Source organism: Centrocercus urophasianus, unplaced genomic scaffold, assembly GCF_019232065.1.
Source record: "Centrocercus urophasianus isolate 14NV4802_14NV808 unplaced genomic scaffold, USGS_Curo_1.0 seq_24, whole genome shotgun sequence".
NCBI classification, from domain to species: Eukaryota; Metazoa; Chordata; class Aves; order Galliformes; family Phasianidae; genus Centrocercus; species Centrocercus urophasianus.
In genome coordinates this window covers 5,014,817-5,025,608 of record NW_024884800.1, presented here as the reverse complement: position 1 = coordinate 5,025,608, position 10,792 = coordinate 5,014,817, and the positions used below count along the sequence as shown (strand labels likewise).

At 46.8% G+C, this 10,792-nt stretch overlaps 1 protein-coding gene across 6 annotated transcripts in view; it reads left to right on the top strand.

Moving 5' to 3' along the window:
• The window catches only part of ATP11C (ATPase phospholipid transporting 11C), a 51,143-nt gene extending 42,331 nt beyond the window's left edge, over nt 1–8,812 (top strand). For 5 of the 6 annotated variants that reach the window (XM_042824783.1, XM_042824787.1, XM_042824785.1 and 2 more), the window contains 3 exons: nt 816–919; nt 1,691–1,844; nt 5,727–8,812. In XM_042824783.1, coding sequence (XP_042680717.1) covers nt 816–919; nt 1,691–1,844; nt 5,727–5,843 — 375 coding nt within the window. In that variant the 3' untranslated portion in view covers nt 5,844–8,812. Of the gene's footprint in view, nt 1–815; nt 920–1,690; nt 1,845–4,630; nt 4,721–5,726 lie in introns of all 6 variants that reach the window. The other variant, XM_042824786.1, reaches the window with a different exon arrangement.
• The last annotated feature ends 1,980 nt before the right edge of the window (nt 8,813–10,792 follow it).

The following is a 10,792-nucleotide window of genomic DNA, read 5'->3' as shown; positions in this document are numbered from 1 at the left end:
CTCATATGGCCTGTGTTCCAGACCCCTCACCAGCTTTGTTGCCCTCCTTAGAACACGTTCCAGGGCCTCAATATCTTTCTTGCAGTGAGGGGCCCATGCTCCCAAAGCATGCCCAAGATGCTTTTATAAATACCTTTCCTCCCAGCACTTCCATCTTCTGTTTGCCATACACGCAGGACATAAGTGGCTTATTGACTGTTGGGTTATTGACCATGCAGAGTGTGCTTATGCACAAGTGCTTATGTTCTGCTAAATTATTTACATATTTTTTGCCTTCTTCTGAGTACTCCAGTTGATTGCATTTTATTTTATTTTGCTTGGCTTTAAGCTTGAGAACAACCAAGCATTTGGGTTTGCCCACCTTGTTTCAGCTGCTGCTCTGCACCGTGAGAAGAACATTTGTCAGAAAAGTACATTTGTCAAACAAGCATAGCAAAACTGCTTTGTTTCGTGGAGCTTTCCAGAATGAACAGTTTGCATCAGGCCTTACAAAAGATCTTTTATGTTTGGTTCAGGACAGCAGGTGGTGGCAGAAGGCAGTTGCAGTGACTGCAACCTTTACACAGTCTTTCTAGCATCAGAGATTGTATCAAGCTTATTCTGTTAAAAACTCTCAGCTGCAATTGGAAACTGTTTCCCTGTCACTAGTGTTCCAGTCTGTCCATGTTGAAAATATTTCCCTGGTGTACATATGCAGAGAGGTGGCTGACTGGAAGACTGCAGCCTTACTGTGAAAGGAAACATGGGTGCAGTTGAATACATGCTGCTTCTAATACCTGTTCTGCCTGGTGTTGTTTTTTGTTCTATTTACACAGCTAGCTTTAGACACTCGATTCTGGACGTGGATGAACCACTTTGTGATCTGGGGCTCCCTTGCCTTCTATGTGTTTTTCTCGTTCTTTTGGGGAGGAGTCATTTGGCAAGTATCTTTTCCTTCTGTGGTACTTTCTTAGGGGATGCCCATCACGTTCTTTGTGAGGAATGTGACTGCAGCTCCCCTCATTTTGTCTGTCAGAAGATTTATAGAGATGTCAGAGTGTTCGTGACCATGATGAGCATGTGTTGATGTTGAGTGCCAGGCACAGCAGATAGTAGCAATAGGCAATGAGGATTGGGTTTTTTTTACATCATCAGATGGCATATTCTAGTGCTGCCATGGTGGAGAGAAACCTGGTGATACAAAAAGAAGGAACAGAAGAGGAGAAAGAAAAATGGAGCATGTGAGCTATGGCAGCAAGCATCGTAAAGGACTGAAAGGTGGATGGGTCAGGGAGGAGGAGGTAGCTGTGGCCTTAGAAACTTAGAAAAGGCAATTTGCTGTTGAGAGAGGTCTTGAAAATTGGCAGTAAAGGTGGGTCAGGGCTTATAAGAGGGCTGAGATCAGCAGTTCGTAGTGGTTGGCTGGGGAGGAGAAAAAAGCCACAGGGAGGAACAGTGGGTAGGCTGAGAAGTAGGGTGAAAAGTCTGCATGGAGAAGCATTAGAGGAGACCCAGGAGGTTGCTGACAGCCCTCCAGAATTGGCACAGCTGGGAGCAGGAGATGGATGGGGAGCAGAGTGGGCAGCCTGTGCCTGTCTGTGTTTGGCTGGGAGGTATTAGTGCCAGCACCTTGATCCTAGTCTGACCTAGTTGGGAAACACGTGGGGCTGATGGTATTAACCACAATCTATTTGTATCCTTTCTTTTTCAGGCCTTTCTTGAAACAACAAAGAATGTATTTTGTATTTGCTCACATGCTGACTTCTGTTTCCACGTGGCTGGCAATAATTCTGCTGATCTTTATCAGCCTTTTCCCAGAAATTCTTCTAATAGTTTTAAAAAGTATAAAAGAGAGAAGTCATCAGGTAAGGAACAAGATGAAATATTGCACAGTGTTTTTACAAAGGCCTCTCCTGTTAAGCACCAGATGAACTGTGTGCCATTCATGTCTCAAGGATGGCTTTCTAGAGTCTCATCTCGCTCGTTCACATGCCAGAGATGTCAAGAAGTTCATCTAAAAATACTGCCTAGATCTCTAGCAAAGAGAGACTCTACGAGTGCCTTTCTTTAGTTGTGTAGACTGGAATGGAAAACTGCTGTCTGCACAGTATCCCTTCACCAACCCAATCTGATCCAAACCACTGTGTTTAGTACTGAAACAAGCTGCTTGTTTTTGTGTCAGTATACCCAAGACGTTCACTATGGCTGTATCCTGCAGGTGCCAGGGGGAAGCTGGTCAGGGAGGTGCCCACCCCCTAATGACCCAGTCCCCATCCCTCGGGCAGCATCCCCAGGTGGCAGCATCCCTGCAGACCCATCCCCAGGCAGCACCTGCTCCCCCCAGCCATGCCCTGTCGCTCTGTCCGCTCGCCTCCCTCCTGCTCCTCTCCCTGCTGTGGTTCCAGCAAGTTCTGCATTGGGTGCTGCCTGCCACTGCTGGCCTCCAGGCACCACTCTGCATTTCCCTGGGCAGTGGCGGAGCAGGCCCAGCAGTGTGGCTGCAAGGGGTTCTGCTGCTTCTGGCCACGTGTCTCCTCTGTTACTTTTGCTTCTTTTATACTTTTTAATCAAGCTTATCTTCTCGAAATATCCAATGAAATCATAAAGTTTCTTTTTCCCTCATAATCTTTAAAGTACAACTTTCCCACGGTGTCAGTGAAGTAAAATATGTATCTGCAAGACCAGAAACGCCACCACCTAAACTACTGAATTTGAGAGCAGTACAGATGGTAAAACAATTGCAGCTAAATTCTTCCCAGCTCCATGATATTTCTCCCTTCCTCTTAAGTACAGTTCAGTAGTATCTGAATTGACAGTTTCTAAATTGGGCAGGATGGGGATGACTTACTGTCAGCTGCAGCCATAGGGCAGTCTGAGGTCTCTGTCCCAGAAGGGGGATCTGGGGTTTACTGAAACCCAGCTGAGCTCTTAGAGGCCCATTTTGCTTTCAGCTCTTAGCCAGATCCATTCCCACTTAAAATACTTGCTTTCAAGAGTGCTTTAAATGTGTTTAAAAAGGCTCTTGTGAAATCATTTTGTAAATCAACAGTAAGTGTCAGCTAGAAAAGTCTCTTTGCATGTGCATACTAAACTAAAGACAGGCTGAGCCTTATTTAAATGTACATTTCAAGTGAGAGCTTTACAAAATGCCTGGAGCAGATGCCAGCTCTAGATGTCTGTGTCAGCTGTCAGATACCAAGCTCTGCAGCACAGGTAGGGAATTTTAAATCAAGACCCTTTTTGAGACTCCTCACTGTAACACTGGAAAACAAATATCAGTTTCCCAAGGGGAGCCTTCAATGAAAAGCCAGATCAGTGCACTCATTTGGCTTCGTGAGCCCACACCATGAGAGTTCAGGTCCCCTTTGGGAGGAGGGCATGGACCGAAGCCAGGTTGTGGAGCTTGCTCTTAAACTGTAGGGGACTGGGTTTCTGTATGACAGTGCCAGCTTTGCTCACTCTTAATTAAATTTTCTACGTGGAAATGTTTTGGGGCTTTTTGTTGTGTTTTTTTTTTGTTTGTTTGTTTTTAACTGCAAGCCGCATTCTTATTTTCTTTGGTTTCTGCCTTTCTGTCTTGTACTGCAATTTTCTGTCTTTTGTGCTGTTGTGAACTAGGTAACGAAGCGCCTTCCTTCCTCAGGAACATCCACTATCTTCATGCTTTCTCAAACTTCCAGCAATCACAGCTTTTCTTGGAGTGAATAAGGTGATTTCCCCTCTGAGCCAGTATGTGCTGCTTACTCTTCTGCTTCCTCCTTCTAATGCATTGCTGCTCAAAAAACCTGTGTTTAGATTTGCTCACCTGGCAAGAGCTTGCTTTCTCCTCCACGCCTACTGCTTTCATTTAAATCTTTTGCTTAAGTGTTTTGTCTGTCTCCCCCATTGGTCCCTGCTGTGGGTGCACACCAGCTGGGCTGAGCTGCTCATGCCCAGCACCTGCAACATGGGTGCAGGTGGTGCTTCCGTGCCCAGCATCCCCAAGGTGCTCAGGGAACCACAGGCAGGCATTGCTCACAAATTTGGGTTTACCCCGGCCCTTCAGATGAGGCACATTGTGCCTGCTCATGGAAATCAGTGCTGCTACATCATTTAGGTTGGTTTTAGAGGGCTAGATGCTACTTCCTCCAAGGCATGGAGCAAAGTGGGCTCTGTTTTGTTTTCTGGATGATTTGGCAAACAGCTCGTGCTTGCTTGATCTCAGAGGAGCTTCCCAAGTGCCCCAGTTGCCCTGTACATAACTCTGTTATCACTGCAGCTGTTCTGTATACAAGCACTAAGCCACAAGTGGCATTCCCTGGCTTGCTGCCTACAGAGGGTTTCCCGCAGGCCGAGCACCTCGAACACAACGCATCCCTGCTGTCACTCAGTGTTACAAAACCATCAGTTGTGAGGAGATCAAGGCAGGCTCCTCCTTGAAAGCAGCTGTAGTATAAACCTCAAAGCCTGAAGGGAACCATTTGGGAAGCGGTGCCACTTGCACTGAAAACCCAGCCCATATGATCACGGTGGTACTTAGGGAGCGTGTGGTGTTACATCCGTGTGGAACGGCGTAGCTGGCTGCAAGAAGCGTGAGTGTGTCTGCTGTTGTTGGACAGCAGCAGGGTAACGTGTCACATGTGCTACAAGTGTTTTTGCCTCGCTGTTGCAGAGCAGTAGGAAGGCGCCCAAGTCGTCCAGACCTTCTGTCACACCACTTCTTTTAAGAACGTTCTCAGATGAGTCTAATGTGTTGTAACAGGTACCCTGCCCTAAGGAGTTGGGATGGTTTTAAAAGGCATTGATTAACCAAATGTAATCCCCAAATCAATTAAGCTGTGGTTCTTGTAATCCTCTTGATTGTTGGTGTGGGGCACCTGTCTGTGATACGGAGATGCAGTGCTTGGGATGCATTTTAATTTGGGGACGTGTCCTACTCTTCAGAATCCTGTATGTGCACAGATCTGCTCAATCCAAAGCACTTTGCTTTATATAAGCATATCCTTCAGTATAGCCAATATTCTGATCTAACATTAACAGCATGAGAAAACAGATTTGGGCTGTAAAAGCGCTGATGTACTTGCAGTGGAGTATTCAAGTCTAAGCTATTAAAATGATTCCAAAATTGCATCTGAATAGTATAAAAATCCCATTTTCTATGGTGCATGCTGTTGTGTCAGATAGAAATGAGTACATTTTAATTCATCTGAATAGACTGAAACTAAGTGTGTACCTGTCTGTATGTCAGCATAACGTACAGCAGGCATGGCTCTGTGTCTGTATGCAGCTACACACACAGGGAGCATCCTACTATGCCATTCTAAACATCGTAGTAAGCCACCAGCTGCCTTCTTGCTGCAGAGAAATAAAAGTGCCTGACTGAATTCACAGCCTACAGGTGAGACGTGATGTGGCTGCGTGCTGCCAGCTGCAAACATCAACACGGGGATTTTCTGTAACCCCTCCCTCTGCACACATGGCAGCCTGCAGAGAGCCGACTTTATAGGGAGGGCAGCAAGCAGCTGCACGGCTGCCAAACTTCAGCCTGGGTGCTGCTGGGCTCCACGCTGCCTTCTGCAGCCCATGCAGAGTACTTCACCCTCCCATTCGGCTGTGAGTGAGGTTTGGCACTTTTATTGTGGGCTAATCATTCTTCTTCTCCCTTTATTTATTTGTTTTCTCCTTTCTAAAATATGCCAAAAGGCTTACTGTGGTTTTGGGAATGTGACAATTGCAATATATGTGCGTTTTCCTTCTGATTTTTGCAGACTGGCATCTTTGATCTGCCTATATTAGTGTCATACAAACGTATAGAGAATGGTTATGTGAAGACTGAAGATGCTCTTACTAATCTGGCAGAAAGATATCCTCTCAGGATACTTTAAAATGCTCCATCCAAATAGTGCAATTGTTATCCTGCAGGAAAATGTACCGGTTCTGTTGAGTATTACCAAGCTCTGTAAGCAGCCATGCTGACAAAGCAGTAGCCAGGCACTGGCCACAGTAGCTGTTCATCTTTGGTCTTGTTGCTTCCCCCCTGGAAAAAAAAAAAAAAAAAAGAAAAAAAAAAGAAAAGAAAAACATAATTCTGCCAACTCAGAAGTCTATGTAATTGGAGACTGAGAAAGCATCTTTTGGAATTCTTCAAAAGCAGCATGATCAGAGTGAGAGCAATGCCTCCCCACGTCACACGGGGGCTTCCTCCGACCGCTGCAGCTCTGCCCGAGAGCAGCAGGAAGCTGCCGAAGCCTCTTGCTTTGCCTGACCAAAGAAGTAGCACAGACTCTGAGCCCAGGTGCTGGGCATCCTCCTGCAGCTGCTTGCTCCTCCGTGCTGCCGGGCTTTCTCTTGGCAAAAGGTGAAGGAAGGAAACGTGCCGGGACTGCTTGTGGTGAAAGGAAATTTCATGGGGAGGGAAGAGCCTGAATGCTGGGCTGTGCCACGCTTCCAGCCCAGCTCTCCTGGTTGCTGTGGCTGTGCTGACATTAATGCAGTGAGCAGCTGCTGAAATGCTGCGGATTTCTGGTGGCAGTGTGTCCTCAGCCAGCTGCAGGGACGTGGATGGTGCCAGTGAACTTGTGGGCATCACACTGCATCTTGAGTTATTTGCACTAAGAAAAAAGAAGTCGGTTTTAAAATAAAAGGAATACGTGGATTCATTTTACACTTAATTTGGTTTTTAATTGGCATGTTCTTTTTAAATCTACCTTTAGCAAGGACTTCTACCTTTAGGTTGGTGCAGCAGAGATGAGGTGCCCGACGCTCAGACTTCTCAGACGTCCAGAAAAAGCAGCTTTTTCACTCTCTTGAGCCTTGAGCAGTTTTGGAGTGCCCTGCGTTCCAGCACCCTGCATGGGAAGGTGCTCTTTGCACTGCCTGCCCCTGGCCCTGGTGGGGGCTGCCGTGGAAATACTGTGGTGAGTGCTCACTCACCTCTGCCTGCAGCAGATTCTGCTTCGCTTCTGTGTGAAGAAGTGATAAATTTTAGCCAGATCAATCATTCCCTTCTTCAGATTTTGCTAAAGAACGGACTGTTAGTTGTCTGAAGAATCAAGTCTCGTGCTGTCTGGCTGCGGAACTCATGTTTTGTGCTGTGAAAACAGGATGTGGATCAGCTGCAGGCATGCCTGCATACACAAGGACTCAGCCTGTGTGGGAGAGGGCTGCAAGTGCGAGGAGCAGAGGGGTATGCACAGCCCCTGGGGCTGCCCTGCAGGACATGGACAGGTCTGCTGTATTATTTACTCTGCACCAGCCCAACGCCAGCGCGGTCACCTCTGCCTAATCTGCAGTTCCACCCCTTGCTGCATGCAAGCCAGGAGCTGTGCTCCCAGCATGTGTCCCATGGGCAAAGCTTTTTTCTTCTTTTCCTTTTTTCTAGCTCGTCTCACAGACCTACCATTCAACTTGCAGCCCTTGCCCGATTCTCAACTTTTACTGCTAAAACGTGGTGCCTGGAGATCAAGTATGCGATGAATACAATGAAGATGCTCTATATGCCAAATCTAACCTTTCTCCTTAAATATACAGTTGCTGACTTGTGTTTACATAACCTTTAAAACACAGGCGCTGAAAAATGCAATTCCTGTGATTCAAAACCATTCCAAGCCCTGGTGGTCCCAAGCCTGACAGCCCGCTTCTCAGTTTGCTTTATCTTGTGTTCTTCTTGGGTCAAATTCTCTTCCTGTGAGATGCAGCTGGAAGCCTTGCTGTTAGGTTAGGGGGAACACGGACGTGTGTTGTCCAAATAAAGCCACTGCACCAGGCCGATGGCTGCAGGCTGTGCTGAGATAAAGCCTTCTTGGAACCAAATTTCTATTGTCATTTCCGAGTGCCCGATATCAGTCTGGAGCAAACTGCTGCTGCTGCTGTGCATCCAACTCCCAAGGCATGCATGCTGAAAAGTAAGTTGGTACTAATGGGAAATGTTATGAATAGCAGCTCCTTTGGGGAAAAGCAGGTTTTCTTGGGCTTGGATCTCCAGCTAGCACACAGGTGTAGCTCCACAGACCAGCAGAGGAACTGACCCTATTTTAGCAGCAAGAGCAGAATGGAAATTTTGGTTGTGGATGTATCATGAAATTTCAGGAGAAACAGGAAATCTATGCTGGAGTCATGAGAAGGCAAAGGAAGGTGGTGGTACCAGCTGGAGGGCATCATCCAGCAGGACGGGGAAGCAGCAGTGATGTGGTGGTAATGCTGTGATCATTATTCAGATGCCATAAGGTGAGCTGCACTGTTACGGTGCTCATTAGGGAGCTGGAAGGCCAGTACAGGCTTATCGGTGGGGAAACTTGAAGGAAAACGGCTGGGGGTCTTCAGAGCAATCCCCTGAAGTTTATTCACTGGCTAGTGACACTGAAAGATAAGCAAAGTAATGAAGATTCCCTCTAAAAATGTAATGTGATAATGGAAAAACGTGGTGTAGTCATAGCTGGTTGTCAAAAACTAATCCTAATTGTCATGAGAATATTATAAATGACTTGGAATTGCGTACAGGCTTGAAATTGAATTTGTATAAACACTTACTGTTGAAAACCTTACCTAATACTGCACCATTCATCCGATTTCCCAGCTATGGATTTTTTTTTACATACAAACATGCAGTGTATACAAAGTGTAAATTATATACAGGCAATGAGAAGATACATTTTCAGCTTCTTGCAAAAAAACGAAGGACTGCGACCTTACATTTTTTTCACTTTAATGCAATTTTATACATTTATGTTGCTTTATATAAAAGAAACTGAATGTGAATGTTACCTTTTATGAATGCAACTTGCTCTTTTTTCATTACGGAAACTTATGTTTGAAGTAATCAATAAACTTTGGTATGTTGTTCTGATTAATACAACATTTTGTTTTGTCTCCTTGGCCTCCCTGGCTGCGGTTTGCACCACAGGGGGGGATTTTGAAGGAGATCTGAGATGCTGACACGGCTGGGCTGGGCTCATCGCAGTGATGCTGTGCTGAGGGACCACTGGTTGGTTCTGCCTTGTTTTTGTCAGCACAGTATTGGCAGTGCTGTTGGTAACAGCACGAGGATTTTTTCTTAATGCTCTGCATTGATTCTGTGTTATGGCTACTCGGAACAAATTAACTTCTGTTGTTATTTATTTCACTTTTTTTGCTGTTTTTTGAGCTCAAAGGCTAGAAACACGTAAATGAGGGTTATTTTGTGGTTGGTGAGGTGCATGCAGCTAGTGAAGTGCAGGGCAGCTGTTTCCATGGATGAGACTCCACTAATGCAATTGGTTCCAGCAGGTCTCGTGGTGCTGGTGTGAGGCACAAGACAAACGCATACTTCTTAGGACACGTGTCTGATCCAAGCTGAAATGTTCGTAATGAAAACTGACAGCCAGTGTGAAAAATTCTGTTTTGGCTGCTTTGATTTCTCCAGCTCCCATGAGGCTCTGCGGGACAGATGGCTGTGCTATTTAAAACAAACTATAACCTTTAAGAAGAAGCTGGTACTATTGGAAACTGGATACACGCATTGAGCCTCTTCATAGCTGATGTGGAATGGTAGTGAAACTTGGCTGGAGGGCTGCAGGCGAGTAGTCAGAGCGAGTGTGGTGCTCCACCAAGCTGCAAATTAGCATTTAAAACATCTGTGCACCACTTCACCTTAAAATGGAGATTGAGTACTACTGCAATTGTAAGGCAGTTTTCAGCAAGGAGGGCAGCTGTGCTGAGGGTTGGGATGCTGACAGGAGGGCTGGAGGTGTGCTTGCACCCATGGTGTGCGCAGTGCCAACCTCTGTTCTGTTCTCTGCTTGGAGCTTGCTGCTAGCACCGTGTCTGCTGGTAACCTGCTGAGCTGGAAAATATGCTGTGGCCTGCGGGAAGGGTGTGTGGGCACCCATGTGTGTGTGTGTGTGTGCTCCGTCCAAAAGCAGGGGTTAGAGCAATATAGCCTGGCTCAAGCAGAGAAAAAGATGTGGGGAGAGCATGGGGGAGTCCTTTACTTTTTTACACTGGTTCAGCAGGTGAAATAAAATCCCAGTCCTGATGGAAGCAGTGGCATGCTGAGCTGGCATCAGTGTGGCCAGGGTCCCTCCTGGCTGGGCAGGCTCCAGATGACATTCAGCTGGCTCAGGTTTTCCACATCCCAGCACCACCCTAAAAATTAAATCTGTCTCCTTTTGTCCATCAGAGTCTGGGTGTGGAGGTGAAAGGCTGGGTTTGTGGCTGGGCTCACAGTCGGCAGCTTGCAAGGATCTGTTGTGCAGAGATGAACCTGCAGAGCTGATGCTGTGCAGCACAGCAGTGTGCCTGCAGCGGCCGTCCAGGGGCTAGGATTGGGCCAAGCCAGGAAAATACTCTGTAGCAATAGGTTTTCCCTGAATTAGAATAAAATATGTGCTGGGAGAAATAGTTGATTCGTTTATTCAGAACCATCTCCACAGGAGGTCCTGTCACCAGGAGGCACAGCCTTGAGACACGCAGGCTTTGGGCCAACGCTCACCTCCTTGTCCAGCCCTCTGCACAGAGGCAGACACAGAGAAACTTTGAGGGTCTGTAGGAAGCTGGAAGGGTGCTTGGGGGGGCTACAGCACCTCTGCTGTGGAGATGGCTTTGAACAGAAAGAGGGGAGATGTGTAAGAGGTAGAAGGAAGGAATGCTTTGCTCTGAGAGCAGTGAGGCCCATCCCTGGAAGGCCAGGAGGGCAACGTGGCCCAATTGGAGGTGTGTGCCCTGGGCTTGGAAGCAGAGGATCTTCAAGGTCCGTTCAGCCCAAACCGTTGTGTGATGTGCTCTGAGGGGCCTCACTTTGCGTGAGCTGCTGCAGCTGAGGGAAAGCAGCCTTTCTGTGATAAGAATATGAGAGGAA